The 17938-nt window shown below is 45.7% G+C and overlaps 1 protein-coding gene across 6 annotated transcripts in view; it reads right to left on the bottom strand.

Annotated features, from left to right (window-relative positions):
* ATM (ATM serine/threonine kinase) overlaps positions 1 to 17938 on the bottom strand; it is a 108896-nt gene that overhangs the window by 6656 nt on the left and 84302 nt on the right. For 4 of the 6 annotated variants that reach the window (XM_084842720.1, XM_084842721.1, XM_084842722.1 and 1 more), the window contains 7 exons: positions 11782 to 11886; positions 9825 to 9983; positions 9456 to 9594; positions 8621 to 8703; positions 8281 to 8421; positions 7308 to 7424; positions 6514 to 6663 (listed from right to left, as the gene is read on the bottom strand). In XM_084842720.1, the coding sequence (XP_084698846.1) occupies positions 6514 to 6663; positions 7308 to 7424; positions 8281 to 8421; positions 8621 to 8703; positions 9456 to 9594; positions 9825 to 9983; positions 11782 to 11886 (894 nt within the window). Of the gene's footprint in view, positions 1 to 6513; positions 6664 to 7307; positions 7425 to 8280; positions 8422 to 8620; positions 8704 to 9455; positions 9595 to 9763; positions 9984 to 11781; positions 11887 to 17938 lie in introns of those variants that run through there. The other 2 variants (XR_014788976.1, XR_014788977.1) reach the window with 2 other exon arrangements.

Genomic DNA, 17938 nt, shown 5'->3' with positions numbered 1-17938 from the left:
CCACCGCCACCACCCATTTCCTGCATTATCAGTTAAAGTTTATCTACTGCCAGAGTCCTCAAATTGTGATACAGGCCTTTCTGTAGAAACACAAGATAGTAGATGCCTTCTACTGGTCTAGTTTTGTTAATGTGATCAGAACAAAAGCATCAGCATTTAACACTGGTTGCTCTGATACCTTTAGGCTGGGATGAGCAGAGGGCAGATCTTGATCTTATGGTAGGTCTCTGGGTGATTAGGAGTGGATCACCACAGGATTTATGACTCTCAATTGTTTAACAAAAGTAGCAACAAAATGACTCCCTCCCAATTTAAATTATATTGCTGACATGAAGAGCTTGGGGTAATCAGGAATGGATTTTTGTGCAGAAAGGCTGTGAGCTCCATTCAGTTCTGGTACTGAAAACAAATTCCTGGGCTCCGAAGTCTTTAACTCTAAGTGTATGTGTTCTGCACCACACTCCAGTTGGTGGATCTCAGGGTGACAGTAAAAAAGGAAGAAGCAGATCCTGCAAACCTGAAGTCTGTCCAACCCTGCTTTAGATACCTTTTCCCCTTTTCTATTTTCTGCTTGTCCCATATCAAGGATTAGGGAAAGTGCTGATGTCATAATCCGGCCTTCATTACACTTGGAAAGGCTCAACCCATTTGTTATCATTGCTTAGGAATGCTGGCCATGACTTGTTAGATATGGTGATTCCCCATTTTTTATTATGAAAAATGGTTTAGGAGCTACAAGATTTGTTCTAAATACTGAACCATAAATGAACTGGGACATGTGCCATGAAGATTCTTTCTGGTTTGGTGTGACTAGGGATGTCAGAGAATTCCGCCACGGATCTTGGTGAGGCCGAATGCCAGTGCATTCACCCCCCCAAAATCTGTGGCGGAACGAAGACCCCCACCCCGCGAAAGGCACGCGAAACGGGACACTCACCTGGTGCCGTTCATGCTGCTTTGCGAATGGCAGCCGCGTCTGCGGCCGCCATTCGCTTCTTCATTATTGTTGTGATAGGCTACATAAATACTTACGTAGCCTATCACGGCTAATGCAGGGACATCATTTGTGTCCCTGCGGAGGCCGTGATAGGCTACGTAAATATTTATGTAGCCTATAATGGCAAAAGACAAGGGCGCAAATGGCGTAGTGGCCGCCATTTGCACCCGTCTTTTGCCGTAATAGGCTACGTAAATATTTATGTAGCCTATCACGGCAAAAAATAGGAACGCAAATGGTGGCTGCCGTAGCCGCCGCCACTTGCGTTCCTTTTTTTGTGCTGTGCTGGGCTACATAAATATATACGTAGCCTATCATGGCAAAATACAGGGATGCAAATGGCGGCGGCTACAGCAGCCGCCATTTGCATCCCTGTGCAGCCCAGCGGCCGGATGTCCGGCTGGAGGGGGCCCCGGCCGGCGGCTCCGCGGAGTTGCTGCGGAGCGGAGCCAGCCGGGGAGAATTTCAGGGGGAGGGACGGAGCGCCTCCCCCGCACTGTGAATGTCACCCTTTGAAAAGGTAAGTGTCTTTCGTACATCCCTAGGTGTGACACAGGCATCCAAGAGTGGGTTAACTCCCCCTACTGCCCTGAAAAGGCAGGGATCATGTGACCTAAATCTTTAGGCTTTTTTTTTTTTTAATTTATCGTATTTTTATCCCACTCCTCAGCCAAAAAATGCTCCCAGAGCAGCTTACAATCAACGAACAAAGAAGACAGTCCCTGCCCTCAGGCTTACAATCTAAAAAAGACATGACACACAAGGAAAAGATGATGGGGAGCGAAGGGGAAAAAAATTACATAGACTGTCAGCAGGGCTGGTGGGATGGCCCTACTCCCCCCTCATTTCCCAAAGGAGAGGCAGTCCATGTGGAGCAGGCCCTGATGTTCCCTTTGCCTGCTCCTGTCTCCCTTGCTCCTTCTTCTTCCCCAGAGGGCCATGGATGTCAGTTAGCTCTGTGGGGGTGGGGGTGAGGTCCAAATGGAGCAGGCTAGGTGTGGATACACTCCATCTCCAGTTCCATCTGTGGCTGAACTCTGAAGAGAGTGAAACTAGCAGAAAAAAAAAATTGTGGCAGTGAAGAAAAAAGGAAAAGTGGGAGGGAGCCAAGAGGCTTCTGTTCCCCCCTCCCCCCAGGAGAAAAGGCCTAGCACAGGCTAGAACATGACTGTGGTGTACAAATGTAGGGGCTCCTAAGAGACCAGAGAACCTGTGAATAACCCATCCACTTGTTGAGTGGGTGTGTAGTTTGGATCAACTGTGGGATGTGTACTCCTAGCCAAACTGACTCATAGGGTGGGGGAAAAGTAGAAGTTATGGTGGCTGAGTCTAGGACAGGAGAAGGACATGCTGTAGCACCTTTCTTCCAAATGCTGCAGCACCTTTCTTCCAAATGCTGCCTCGGCGGATGAAAACGTATTTAACTTGCAATGTCTAATGCAGGTATTTGGTATAGCCCAGGGTGCTGCCCTGTAGGTTTCTGACATGAGCTCTTTGGTGGAAATGCTGCAAATGTGGTCACTGCTCTTATGGAGTGGGAGGTGACCTAGAATGGTGTGATAAGATGGTGATGCAGGCTTCTAACTATCTGGCTAAGATGGAGCTCAATGCCTTGACCCCTAAGAAAATGGGGTTGAAGGAAACATAAAGTGTATCCATGTGCTTGAAAGACACAGTCCTTGCATGAAATCTGGAGCTCGACCAAGGAGGCTTGATATCCTATAGTCTCTGAGCAAGAGAAACTTCTGTTGATACAAAAGGAAGAGAAAATGTGCCTTTGCTGCCACTTTTCCTCATTCCTCTGGGAAGAGGGCATAGCCTTACACTTCTCTTTTGTTTCCACAAGGACATCCTTGAGAGCATTCTCACTGAAAAGGTGGGCTCCTTTGAAGGAAACCAATGCCAGGTTATACTAGGAGAATAATATTCCAGTGCTTTAGCCATATCAATTATCTGGCTACAGCCTGCAGTACACCTAGCAGAAAAAGTACAGTCAGCTGTGACACCCGCTACAAAGGAATAACCCTTGACTATCTTAAAGAGAGTCTTATGTATGGTAGAGCAATCCTGATCATTATTCTGAAGAAAGCTTTCTACCCAAAGGAGGGAAGTTCTAGCAAAGAACAACAATGCAGATGAGGCCCAGAAGGCTAAGGCTGATTCCTCATGTGTTTTCCTGAGGGCCAAATCTGAGCTTCTCTCGCCTGGATCTTTAAGGGGAGGTGTCCCTATCCTTGGGTACAATAGTCCCTGATAGAAGGATTGCCACAAGAGTGTCCATTAGTGGTACTTTTAACTCCTCCATAGTGTGCTGAGGACGGGAATATAATTTTGGAGCAATGCCAGTGGCCTTTCTATGTTGGGGTGAGATGGCCCACTCTGCCTTCATCACCTTGTCCAAGGCTGAAGGGAAGGGCACCTATATTTATTAAGAACCTTGGGCTCTGGGAATAGAGCAGCCACATGAGTGGTCTCTGGAGAAACAGAGACCTGGCAAGAGGTTGTTTGTGGAAGATCCTATGGAGCTGACTGCAAGCCCAAAGAGGAGATTGTCTTTGTGAATTGAGGAATGTGATCCTCTCCACTGAAAAGCCCAGTGCTAGCACTACCTCATTTAAACTGTGATCTGACCATTCCCCATCCTCTTTATCCAATAGATTGGGTGGGGGGGGTAGGTGTGGGATCTTTGGGCACAGAACCAGAATCAGCAAGGGATCAACCTGATTCGGCATCCACCTCATTCCAACTATAAGAGATTGTCTTAAAGGGCACCCAGCCGGGAAGCGGGTGATGATTAGGGGTGTCTTGAGCTGCTGACTCTGAGGAGTGGGGAACAGTTGCCATGAGTTATGCAGTAGAAGCCTTGGATTTCTGCTGGGGGTTTGTTTTAAGGCCCTGACTGGATGCTTGTTTGGTTATTTGTCAGATCTGGGGGAAGGGAGAAGAGTCTGAGGAAGAAGATTCCTAACTGCCCGTTTTTTGGTAATGCCTCTGCTCATTCTGCTATAGCAGCTGATCTGTAAAGTCACTAATCACAGCCTGCTCAATGTTTTGGATAAACTGATCCTCCATAATCTGATGATGAAACAGTGGGTTAGCAGCCTCGGTAGAGGGAAGATGGCTTTGGATGTTCTTCGTGAGTTGGAAGCGGCTTAACACTGGAGATGAAGCCAGGCAGATCTATGCCTCTCTCCATAAGGGGAGAGGAGCTGGGCTGGCATTCCCTGTGAAACTACATCATCTGGTGGGCAGACTTAGAATCGTGCCATGAACATTGCTGCCAAAATGGTGCTTTGTTTCGGGATGAAAAGGAACAGGGCCAGGGAAGAGTCTCCCCCCCCCACACACACACACACACTCCTTGCTCATGCTCCTGATTCCAGAAGAGGGATTCCTTACATGGCTCCTGCTCATCCCCCACCCCTAGATGGCCCCAACAGCAACAGTCACTGACCTGAATAGGGCCCGGAGAAGGATCCTTTCTTCCCTGGCAGATGACATGCCAAGGGATATTGCAGGTGGGCCCCTGTGGTGGCAGGCCAGGCAGCACACTGGGTACAGCAACTGCAGAGGGCGCAGTGCAAGAACTCTCAGGAGTCCCTGAAACCACTTGCTCCACTCTGCTCCTCATAATGAGGATGTGCTGTTTAGCTGAATGCATTGCTTTTTTGCCTGATCTTTTCTCCATCAGGGACATGAATCAAAGCAAAGGAAGGAAAGAAGGGGCAGACAGAGAACCATGATGAGAGGAGAATCCAGAAGGAAGACCTTGTTTGTTTGTAATAACAAAAGAGAATAGAGGAGAAAGTAAGAATGTGTTTTTAAGAGAGAGGCTTTGAAAAAAATAATGGAAGCAGATTATAGGAAAAGTTAAAGATCCTGAGGGATTATAGCAATAGCAAGGAGCTCCGTCCTGAGCAAAAGGCAAGGAAGAACTGCAGGTGGAGTCTGTCTGCACAAAGCCTGGAGTAAAAATCTAGATCCCATGAGCCCCGTCTTTCCTGGATGGTAGGAGAAGTTAACTCACTGTTGGATGCCTCTCTCACACCAAACAGAAACAGTTGACCATGGTATCCTCCTGGACCGCCTGGAGGGGTTGGGCATTGGAGACACCGTATTACGGTGGTTCCGGTCCTTCCTCTCTGGCACTTACCAGAGGGTAACACTGGGAGAGGAGGTTTCGGACCCATGGCCACTCACTTGTGGGGTGCCACAAGGTTCCATCCTCTCCCCGATGCTATTTAACATCTATGTGAAGCCGCTGGGGGCTATCATCAGGAGGTTTGGGGTGCGGTGTCATCAATATGCGGATGACACACAGCTCTACCTCTCATTCAAATCTTCACCAAGGTTGGCTGTAGAATCCCCGTCCAAATGTCTGGAGATGGTGAGTGGCTGGATGGGGAAGAATAAGCTGAAGCTGAACCCTGACAAGACCAAGGTACTTTTGGTGGGAGACAAGAGGAGGTTGGGGGATGTTGACCTGGTGTTGAATGGGGTACAGCTACCCTTGAAAGACCAGGTCCGCAGCCTGGGGGTCATTTTAGACTCCCAGCTGTCCATGGAGGCTCAGGTGTCAGCTGTGAGCCAGACATGGCTGTACCAACTCCATCTGATACAGCGGCTGCGCCCCTACCTTCCCGACCATCTGCTCCCATCAGTAGTACATGCCCTGGTCTCCTCTCGTTTAGACTACTGTAACGTGCTCTACGTGAGGTTACCTTTGAAGACAGTTCGGAAGCTGCAGCTGGTACAGAACGCGGCAGCTCGCCTGATTAAAGGCAGCTGCCGGCGAGATCAAATCACTGCAGTGCTGAAGGAGTTGCACTGGTTACCACTTGTTTTCCGGGCCAAATTCAAGGTGTTGGTTTTGACCTTTAAAACCCTGTATGGTTCCGGCCCAGCCTATCTTAAGGAGTGCCTCCAGCAATACCAGACAGGCCGCTTAACAAGTTCAGCCCCGGATGGCCTTCTCTCTGTCCCATCCGCCAGGACAGCTAGGCTGGTGAGGACAAGGGAGAGGGCCTTCTCTGTGGTGACCCCCACTCTGTGGAACTCCCTCCCTAGGGAACTCCGCCATGCCCCCTCTTTAATGAGCTTCTGCCACGTATTAAAAACGTGGTTGTTCAGGCAGGCATTCGGGGTGGGTTAGGGTATTTTTTATGATGTTTTTAATGTAGAATTCTATTGTTTTAACTGTTTTGTTGTTGTACATCGCCCAGAGTGGCTGGGTGACCAGCCAGATGGGCGATTAATAAATTTAATAAATAAATAAACAAACAAACAAACAAACCACTTTCATGCCCTGTGTTGCATTATTGGCAGCACAGTACTGAAGTCACATGGCATTCATTACCTATTAATTCAGGAACTACTATGCATCCTGATCCATAGTTTTAGGAGTTTAATCCCTCTCATGCTGACAACCCGATTTCTCTTAATCTAGGACTCCATGATCCTACACATATGGAGCAGCACTAAACAGAGAACAAGTGATTAATTTTCTTCTGACTCACCATCATTTTCTTTTGGCAGTCTAGGCTACTATAGTCCTTTGGCCTATATCGTTTGTGAGCACTGTTGTCAGGATTGACAAGGAAATCACCCAGAGGAATTGTTCCTGTACACCACTCTAAGACACCACTTCTTTGAGAGAGGGGAACCACCTAAGAAATAACCAGACACATGTTAATTGGCATAACTAACCATGGTTAATTCAAATATAGTTCCTTTGTAACCATGGCTTGCTAACCTTGATCAGCTGTTAATCTAGGAAAGGGAACAGAGGAGAAAAATCTCTCCAGAGAAGTGAGGCGAGGGAGAGCACATGTTCATGACACTAGCTCTCAGTTTTAAAGCTGTGGTTTGCAAGGAAGGAAAGATTATCATCTCAATAGTACAGCACAGGCTTTGTGTGCGGAAGGTCCCCAAAACTGACTCCTCTGCAGGATCTCATGCAAGCAAATACTGGGAAAGATGTTGATGCTGGAGAGCCACTGCCCATCAGAGGAGACCACACTGAGCTAAAAGTATCAATGTCCTTACTTGGTATAATGCAGCTTCATATGTTAGAGGAGAAGTGTGGCTCAGTGGCAGAGCACATGCTTTGCATGCAGAAGGCACTGGATTCAATTCCTGCTATCTCTAGCAGTAGGCGCTGAGAAAGGTCCGCTACTACTCAAGGGTAGATGCTTAGCTGGGCTAGAAGGGCTAATGGTCTAATTCTACCTGAGGCAGCTTCATTATATGTTCAAGGAGCCCACATTATGACTGCGGCAGATTACTTGGATGCAACAGCAGGAAAGCTTGCCTTATATCTGCGGATGGTCAGTTTTCTCTTTCTGGTTTCAGTATTTTGCTGGAGCAGGGTATTGCACATCTGGAAAACCTGCTGCATAACAGCATCCTGTCTCAGGTCATCAAGGCCCTTTAAGGGATTCAAGAAAAGCAATGACATAGCAACTTTCCTGGCATATCAGTTGAACACTAATAAAGAAGTAATTCATACAGCTTGAAACTATGCATATTTACTCAGAAGCAAATGGAACTTAGTGTGCCGAGCACCAGAACCTTAAGCAGCAGGAAAAGTCTCCTCACAACACTGTATCCAAGACAAAGCTATCACATTATGCACAATGTGATTGACAATGCTATTGTCACGTTATCTTTAGTTTGGGAGAACTGCTCAGAGGCTTGGAAACACTTTGTTTTGTAAATAAAATATTAATAAAAATGCTTAAGGCCATCCTTTCTTTCATCACTGCATCAGCTGCCTACTAATTTTCCACTGTTTTACCTCACAGCACCAAAGTATCTTGAACCGTAATACAGAATAAACTTGTCAATCTCCACCTAAAAGAAGGTTCAAATCCACAGGCACATGTGGTGGAGTCCTTGTGCAACTATGCCATCCCAAAGTGGTGCTGGAGGGAGGGGGAAATCACATGTTTGCATGCATACCCATATCAAAATCTTTCTCCAATGTGGAGAGAGAGTTTTAACATCAGGGAGAAGGTTGTACATTCTAACAAGAAATTCACCATACCTATTCTGAGCCTGTGAGAAGGTTTTACTACATGAGTGCCTGCACATTTGAACAACATCTAAGACTCTGTTCAGACATTGTGCTATTCTTTACCAAATTTTGATTTGGCAATCTGAGAGTGATATCTGAACTGGGCCTAATAAACTGCTTAAGAGTTAAAAACTCAATATTCTGTATTCAGCTGACAACTTTCTCTGACTCTGTGAAATGAACACAGAATGCAAAACGCAGAACTCACCTTGACAAGTTGCCTCCTCTCTCTCCCATCTGATCCAATACAATCTATTATTTTTGGTAGATTAACTCCTCCTGCTAAGCGAAATTCTGGCTTGAATGACCTTATCGTAACCAAATTTTCATACTTCCCACTCGGATCCACCTAAAATCATAAATAAATTTAGATACTGCTTTATCACATTCATTGCAATTACAGCCATTTCTCCATTACCAGCAGGAATTGTGCAGCCTTCTGAGCAATACTTGCTACAATTTCTCTGCTGCTCTGTTCCAGACAAATTGACGCGCACTAACATGACTGCATGAGGATTATTATCAAGTAAGAAGCCAGTTTCATTTACCTTAATTTCCATGGTAGGTACAACAACATCTTCTAAATTCTTTAGCTTAGTAATAGGTTGATCAGAAGGGATGTTTATGCCTCCTGCATAAATAATACATGCATTATATCAAATGCCAACATATTTGTTGCTGCGTGAACTATTATATGGCTTTCAAGACTAGTAGCCCATATCTCATTGGAAAGGCAACACACTGGGCACTAGTCTATGAAGAAGCAGTTTAAAATATGTCTTTGATATTAGTAAAAATATTCCAAAGAGCTTAACAGCTATCTACCAATCTGTTCTAAATAATGTTTATGGCCTGGTTCACACATAATGACCATCTACCGGATAGGGTGAGTACAGGTTGTTGTTCAATAGTGAGTTGTTGTTGAATCGTGGATTATCATTATGTGTGAATCCTGCACTATGGTTTGACTAAGAGCTGTTAACAACAAACAACCCAGGAAAAGAACCCATAGTTTGTTGCTGGGTTCTAAACTCTGGGTTGTTCGTGGTTAACAACTCATAGTTAAACCATGGTGCAGGATTCGCAGATAACAACAACCCACAATTCAATGACAACCCGTACTCTAGGTTGTTATTATGTGTGAACCAGGTCTATGTGTGTGTTGTTTCAATATACTAGAATTTATATTTACACAAACCGAACATAGTTAACTGGATAATAAATACCTTCATAGCATATAACAGTCATAGATACTATACTTGACGTGAAACTCCATGGAGAAGGAAAATAATACTTTTCACAAAATTAATCACATAGCTTGAACTAGAGGTGAGTGCTATCAATCAAGCTCCCATCCCGATGATGTCTTCCCCAAATTCTTACTTCTGAGTGATTTCCAGGGATTTGCATCCATGTTTGCTAAAGAGATATAAGCGTCACAAAGGCTTTCAACATTTACCACCATATCGGCTCTTTTGTGTTTTATAATGTTAATTATATTGCTAGCAGCCTCCGTTCGATCCTATAGGACAAAATGATAAATATTGCTTAAAGGACAAATTGTACCTTCCACATATTTCAGATTAAAATCAAATCAAAGGGGATATTAGGAAACTGGACAAAGTGCTGAAGGGCAAATTCACTGCAACCCTGACAACATGGAAAACAGAGTCCCCAACTGTAAGACTTACTATGCAAACAAAAGACTTTTTCACAGCCTAACACACCCCAAATGCAGTTCAATTAAAGTACCATGTCAAGAGCAGAAGTTTCTTTTGGTGTGTTTTTAGTTAGTCTGTTTCTTCTGGCTGATTCTGGTTTTTTCAGGAGTTCGTCCTTGTTGGCATTTGCCAATGCCAGGATTATAAACAAAGTGTGATGTGGATGATCTAGAGAAATTCTAGCTATAAGCTATTAAAAGAAAGATATTGGGAAAGTTATTTTTTAAAAATATACAACTAAAACTTTCACTGTGATCTAAACATTAAGACAAGTCAATGGCTCTATAGTAATGCTAAAGGTGATTTAGTACTACATTGATCTTCATGTTTCAAATATCACATGGGGTACTTTATCGTGGAAACTTCAAAATGTTGTAACTAAAATCCATGCTTTAATGTTCTCAACAAAAATGGAACTGAAAAACTTTACCTCCAATGGTACCTTATAGAAAGACTTAGGGAGCAATCCTATGGCCACTAGACACTGTCTAGAGCACCATACAATTTTTCAGTTTCTGGGAACTGAGCTCGGACCCAGGGTGGTTCTTTTTGTGCCACCTTCTTCTCTGTGTTTGGGAACAGAGCACAGAGAAGGTGAAAAGGGGGTGGTCCGGGGGATGGGACCATGGAAGCCTCTTTATGAAACTTCCTATGCGCCATGCAGCCTCCCCCCTTCCCACTCCGACACCCCTGGCTAGATGCACAAACTTGCACGTCTAGCCAAATATTCAGGGTGGCCGGAGTACGGAGGAGAGGATTCCCTCCATGCTCTGGCTGCCCTGCATTGGACAGGCGTCAGCCTCCGTGTTTGGAAGCTGACATCTATCTCCATAGGATTGCACCCTTAAATAGCCCAATCCTATGCATGTTTACTCAGATATAAGCCTTACTAAGCTCAGTGCAACTTACGCCCAAGTGTACATGGGATTACAGCCTAAAGCTGCCATTCTATCACACCTACTTGGGAGTAAATTCAACTGAAGTAAGTGGGGTTTACTTCTAAGTAAATACACATAGATCAGGCTGTATGGGTCATAGCAACTAGAACTTTATATACTTCTCTTTAATAGCCAGCTTGGCTATTACCAAGCTGGCTATTACTGCTGGGCATGGTAATTACTATAGATAGCAAATAGCCCCACCCAAACAAACTAAAGGATTCAGCAATATGCAAAAGTACATGCCATTTCAAATTCAGACCCCTCAAAGGGGCAACCCCAGCCCCAAATTGCTTGTTGAGGACTGTGCATGCTTGTTCTTCACCACTTGTGTTCCCTCAGCAGTAGGTGGAGGGCTCAGATGCACATATATGTCATTTTTGTGTTTCCCCCCTCAAAGCCAAGCAAAGAAGGGTGAGACAAAGGGAAGCCATGAGCAAAGGTGAAGGGGAGAAAAAAGCACTGGACAAGTGTCAGAAGAGCTGGGGACAGAGCTGGGGAAGGGAACAGACATGACAATGCTCAAAATGGAAAGGAAGAAGTTACAAGGGGAGGAGAAAGCAGGAACCAAGAGGAGAGTCACAGAAGAAGAAAAAGACTGAACAAGCAACTGAGAGAATAGGGAGAATGCTGGGGACACCTGTAGTTCTCCTGAGCAAAGCATAACGTTAGCCCATGAAAAAGGCATACATCCTGCTTGGTGAGAGGCCCTCAGATGCCCCCACCCTGCAATCCAGAGCCAACAGCCCCTCCTCAGCCACAGTTTTGGTAACATATGCACACCAAGGATACACTGCAGCATTCTATTGCGTGTACAAGTACAACTACTACTCGTTTATACCTAACGTGGTCAATATACAGTAGCTCAGTTTGTGAGATAATAAATCAAAAGTAGCAGCAAATAATAAAATAGCTTAAATATAATGTAATACTAAAAAATTCTTGACATCCAGGCAACCTATATCTATGCAAATATAAGTGCTATACAAAAAAAAATTAAGACATATTTGCATGTTGGATGAAGAGGCTTTAAGACTGAAGATGAATTACATTATTCAAAATGTGATGAAATTCCATCGCTTTGGTTCCCATTCGAGCAGCCAGTTGGTACATCAGAGGCAAGAACTTGTAGGATGGTATTTTCTTTGCCTCATTCTGTTATATAGCAGAAGAGCATGTAATAAAGAAAAAAAGGCAGAAGAGAGTATTTATTAGTTAAACACACCTGCATGTATGGACACATGTCATTACATTACAAGATTGTTTCCAAAGCATTATGAATGCCAGACACAAATGGCTATTATTTTCTTACGGCAGTATTACTATATTATATACTTCTCACTCAATTATCAGGTGAATACTTGAACATGTCAAAGTCTTACTAGACCTCTGTCATTACAGAAACTGTACCAATTGGGTACTGGGGTTAAATGTACTCCAACAAAGAGATACAAATAAAATACCTGGTGGAAGTGATTAAGCATGACACCATTTGCAAGAGAAAAAAAATCATGCCTTTACTGAGACCTTCCTTTTTCTAGTAAAACAATATAGTTGCATATAAGTCAATATAAGTCACCGGGGTCAATAATACTGCACAGTGTATAGAACAAAAATCTACACAAATGGTATGTGGGGTTTAACTGACTCCACAGTATTTTAAACATTAAAAAACACACTTACATATTTATTTATTACATTTCTATATTGTCCAATAGCCAATGCTCTCTGGGCAGTTCACAAAAATTAAAACCACAAAGTACAGAATAAAAACAGTATAAAATATAACCTGATTGTACCAGTTACACAGGTATAACGGTGTAACAATCATGAGATGAGAATAACCGGTAACAACAAACCTCACTGTTGTAACCATAGCACAAACTACCTGAGCAGCCTTATGCACATTTACATTTCATGACTGCATGATTAAGACAGACAAAATGGAGGGGGGGTTGGTTTGACATCACTGCAAAAAATGGCGGCTTAATCTGTGCCTCCAATCCCCACCACAGACACTTTCAAGTCTAGGGACACCAAAAGCAGCGGAAATTGACAACACTGGCTGAAATCTGACAGGTCATGTTTCGGAGCCCATCAACACAACAAAAGAGTGGAGCTGAAGGGCCTTTAAAGACAAGAAAAAGGCACTGAATCAGCTCTTCTCTGGATGAAGATAACAATCTCAGCATGGCACCTAATCAACCCAAGATGACGGGGAAAAACCCCTTTAACAAAAATCTCAGGACAACTGCAGGAACTTAAGAGGGAACTCAAAGTTGACTAGTCTACTGCTCTTAAACGATTAGAAGAAAAAATACTGGGCCTGACAGACACACAGTAACTGAAATCTCAAAAACAGCTGGTGAAGCACTTGACATGGGAATAAAGAACCAAATTGATATGGAGATTTTAAAAAAACGAAACTTCCAATTGCAAAAATGGCTCCAGGATCTAGAAATTCGCAGCATTCATCAAAACCTGCATATTAGAGGACTGAAAGTATCTGTTGTTCAGCAGGAATGAACAACTACAATGATAAAGTTACTAAATATAATCTTCCCAGATACAGCAATTGCAGTATGTGATATTGAGAGGGAAAATCTCAAGAAGACAGCCAGCCAAGAGACATACTTTGTTAATGGAGCCATAAAAGATAAAATACTGAAGGCAGCTAGAATTCTGAAGAACATGGAATATGAAGGCAGTAATTTACAATTCTTTCACCATGTATGCCCTGAAACCCTGCAAGGCAGATATAATGTGCCAATTGACGAAGAAGATGCAAATAAAGCAGACAATTAAAGCAGGAATTCTAAATGGTCGAGGATGCCAAGGAGACCCCATCTGATTCACAAGAAGAATTTACCAGCAAACGAAGAAAATAACTCATGAATACTTATCCGACATTAGACCATCATCATCATGCACGATGATGCACGACTGACTCCCTGGCTGAGGTGCTTGAGTGGTCTCTGATGTGCGTGTGCAGTCCCCTAACTTACTGGTGTTGGGGGACTTCAACGTACATTCGGAGGCCATCCTCACAGGAGCACCTCGGGACTTCATGGAGACCATGGCCTCCTGGGAGCTGCACCATATTCTAACTGGGCCCACCCATGTAGCCGGTCATGCACTAGACCTTGTGTTTGTTTCTGGAGAAGTGGGGAGTGATCTGGAAGTCGGGGGTATATCCACCACCCCCTTGTCATGGTCAGATCACTATCTGGTGACGTTGGACTTCTCGGTTCCACAACCCCTCCGCAGGGGTGGAGGACCCATTAAAATGGTCCACCCCAGGCGTCTTATGGATCCAAATGGATTCCTGAACGCACTTGGGGATTCTCTGGGGCATGCCAACGGCCACTCGGTCGAGACCCTGGTGGGTGGCTGGAATGCCGCAATCACTGGGGCATTAGATCAGGTGGCTCCGAAACGCCCTCTCCCCCTGAACAGGGCTCGGACTGCACCATGGTTCAATCCGCGGTTACGAGCTCTGAAACAGGAGGTGAGATGGCTAGAGCGCCGGTGGCGGAAGTCTCGCTCCAAAGACGATCAGACACGGGCTAGAGCTGTATCTTCAGCCTATCACGTGGCGGTGAAGGCAGCAAAAAAGGAATATTATGCTGCCTCCATCGCGTCTGCAGAGTGCTGTCCCAGGAGGCTGTTCCAAGTGGTCCGGAGCCTGGTCGGTCCTGTGGCTCCGGAACCACTGGAGCATTCTAAGGCCTCCTGTGAGGCCTTGGCAAGGCACTTTGCAGATAAAATTGATCAGATTAGGTGTGTTACTCTGCATGCTGTGGATACAGTTAGTGAGCAAGAGGCGGCCTGTGGCAAACCGGTTTTGTGGGATCGGTTCCAGCTTCTTCCTCCTGATGAAGTGGACAAAGTGCTTTCATTTGTAAGGCCGACCACCTGCTTACTTGATCCTTGCCCATCTTGGCTCATTATGAGCTGCAGAGAGAGACTGGGTGAGGGGATCAAGGTGGTGGTGAACGCCTCCCTTGAGGAGGGAGTGATGCCATCAGCCCTCAAGGAGGCAGTGATAAGACCGCTCTTAAAGAAGCCCTCCTTGGATCCTCAAGTTTTGAACAACTTTCGCCCAGTCTCAAATCTGCCACTTTTGGGCAAGGTGATTGAGCGGGTGGTGGGGTGCAGTTGAAGGCACACTTGGAAGAAACTGATTATCTAGACCCATTTCAGTCGGGCTTCAGGCCTGGGCATGGGACAGAAACGGCCTTGGTCGCCTTGGTAGATGATATGAGGAGGGCTCTGGATAGGGGTGAATGCTCCTTCCTTGTTCTCCTCGACCTCTCAGCGGCTTTCGATACCGTTGACCATGGTATCCTCCTGGACCGCCTGGAGGGGTTGGGCATTGGGGACACCGTATTGTGGTGGTTCCGGTCCTTCCTCTCCGGCAGGTACCAGAGGGTAACACTGGGAGAGGAGGTTTCAGACCCGTGGCCACTTACTTGTGGGGTGCCACAAGGTTCCATCCTCTCCCCGATGCTATTTAACATCTATGTGAAGCCGCTGGGGGCTATCATCAGGAGGTTTGGGGTGCAGTGTCATCAATATGCGGATGACACACAGCTCTACCTCTCGCTTAAATCTTCACCAAGGTTGGCTGTAGAATCCCTGTCCAAATGTCTGGAGACGGTGAGTGGCTGGATGGGGAGGAATAGGCTGAAGCTGAACCCTGACAAGACCGAGGTACTTTTGGTGGGAGACAAGAGGAGGCTAGGGGATGTTGACCTGGTATTGAATGGGGTACGGCTACCCTTGAAAGACCAGGTCCGCAGCCTGGGGGTCATTTTGGACTCCCAGCTGTCCATGGAGGCTCAGGTGTCAGCTGTGAGCCGGACAGCGCTGTATCAACTCCATCTGATACGGCGGCTGCGCCCCTTCCTTCCCGACCATCTGCTCCCATCGGTAGTACATGCCCTGGTCTCCTCTCGTTTAGACTACTGTAATGTGCTCTACGTGGGGTTACCCTTGAAGACGGTTCGGAAACTGTAGCTGGTACAGAACGCGGCGGCTCGCCTGATTAAAGGCAGCCGCCGGCGAGATCACATCACTCCAGTGCTGAAGGAGTTGCACTGGTTACCAGTTGTTTTCCGGGCCAAATTCAAGGTGTTGGTTTTGACCTTTAAAACCCTATATGGTTCTGGCCCAGCCTATCTTAAGGAGCGCCTCCAGCAGCACCAGACAGGCCGCTTAACAAGATCAGCCTCGGATGGCCTTCTCTCTGTCCCATCAGCCAGGACAGCTAGACTGGTGGGGACGAGGGAGAGGGCCTTTTCTGTGGTGGCCCCCACTCTGTGGAACTCCCTCCCTAGGGAACTCCGTCATGCCCCCTCTTTAATGAGCTTCCGTCATGCATTAAAAACGTGGCTGTTCAGGCAGGCATTTGGGGTGGGTTAGGGTATTTTAGAAAATGTTTTATTGTAGAATTTTATTGTTTTAAACTGTTTTTATTGTATGTTGTACATCACCCAGAGTGGCTGGGTGACCAGCCAGATGGGCGATTAATAAATTTAATCATCATCATCATCATGGCGATCACTCGTGACCGAGTAAGATTGTCTTCCAGAGACAAAGTCTTAGCAGTGGGTCTGCAGGTGGCTGTGAAGGCCGGTTCTGGATCTACACAGCCTCCCACAGTGAGGACATAGGTTTCCAGGTGGAAGGCGGTCACGGTGAGGGTTTGCTTGATGTGCCTTCTGCTGAGCTCGTTTCTCCCTTTCGTTCTGTACTTGTGCTTCTTCAAAGTCCATAGCGCCTTTAATATAGGCTGACCTCCAGTTGGAGCGCTCATGAGTTACAGCTTCCCAGTTCTCAATGCATTTTTTAGATTAGCGTTAAGAACATCTTTAAATCTCTTTTGCTGTCCACCAATATTCCGTTTTCCATTCATAAGTTGGGAATAGAGTAGCTGCTTTGGAAGATGATAATCAGGCATTCGAACAACACGGCCGATCCAGCAAAGTTGATGTTGGAGAATCATTGTTTCAACGCTGGTGGTCTTTGCTTCTTCCAGTACGCTGACATTAGTCCATCTGTCTACCCAAGTAATTTGCAGAATTTTTCCGAGGCAGAGTTGGTGGAATCTTTTGAGAAGTTGGGAGTGGCATTTATAGATGGTCCATGTTTCACAGGCGTACAGTAAGGTTGGTGGAATCTTTCGAGAAGTTGGGAGTGGTATTTATAGATGGTCCATGTTTCACAGGCGTACAGTAAGGGTGGTAGTACAATGGCTTTGTAAACAAGCATTTTGGTCTCCCTGCGAATGTCCCGATCCTTCAACACTTTATGCTTCATTCGGGAGAATGCTACACTCGCAGAGCTCAGGCAATGCTGAATTTCAGTGTCGATGTCAGCTTTTGTGGAGAGATGGCTGCCAAGGTAAGAAAAGTGATCGACATTTTCCAACATCACACTGTTAAGTTGGATTGATGGCACTACAGAGGGAGTTTGTGCTTGCTGGTAAAGCACTTTGGGGGTTTTTTATGTTAAGTGAGAGGCCAAGCTTTTCATATGCTTCTGCGAAGATGTTTAGGATAGTTTGGAGATCTTCCTCTAAGTGTGCGCAGATTACGTTATCACCAGCATATTGAAGTTCTATGACAGAGGTTGTAATTACCTTACTTTTTGCTTTCAGCCTACTGAGATTAAAAAGTTTTCCATCTGTTCGATATATGATTTCTACACCAGTGGGAAGTTTCCCTTCAACAAGGTGTAGAATCATAGCGATGAAGACAGCGAATGTCAGGAGTGCCCTATCTGCCTCTTGCAGTTCCCACCAATAGCCAACTCAGGACACAGATGATGAGGAATTCTTTCCAAGACTTTATTCCTTTATAACTCTTTCAGAATACTAGTTGCTAGGGCCAAAGCAAGGAACAGCACTGGGGAAAGATAGCTGAGTAGCCTAAGCACCAGGTAAGGCAGTTGGTCCCCGTTTGAAGGAGAACCATGGGAAGACCCTGAACTTATGGGCTAGGGAGAGATCCTCCCTCTTTACCTTGGGTCCTCGGGTTGCGACCGTTGTTTGAGCGCCAAACGAGCACAGTGCCTCCTTTCGGCGCCCTCCATCTGTCGCTGCTCCCTGCGTCTGCGCCGAGCATCCAGCAAGCCCGCCTCCAGCGCTCTCTCACTGCCAGGGTCACTATCTATCCTAGGAATGCTGGCAGGAGGAATCTCTGCC

This window comes from Heloderma suspectum, chromosome 3 (genome assembly GCF_057233095.1).
Source record: "Heloderma suspectum isolate Gila_16-S chromosome 3, 16-S_ref, whole genome shotgun sequence".
In the NCBI taxonomy this organism is placed as follows: Eukaryota; Metazoa; Chordata; class Lepidosauria; order Squamata; family Helodermatidae; genus Heloderma; species Heloderma suspectum.
Note: the sequence above shows the minus strand (reverse complement) of the source record. Positions and strands in the feature narration are given on the sequence as shown.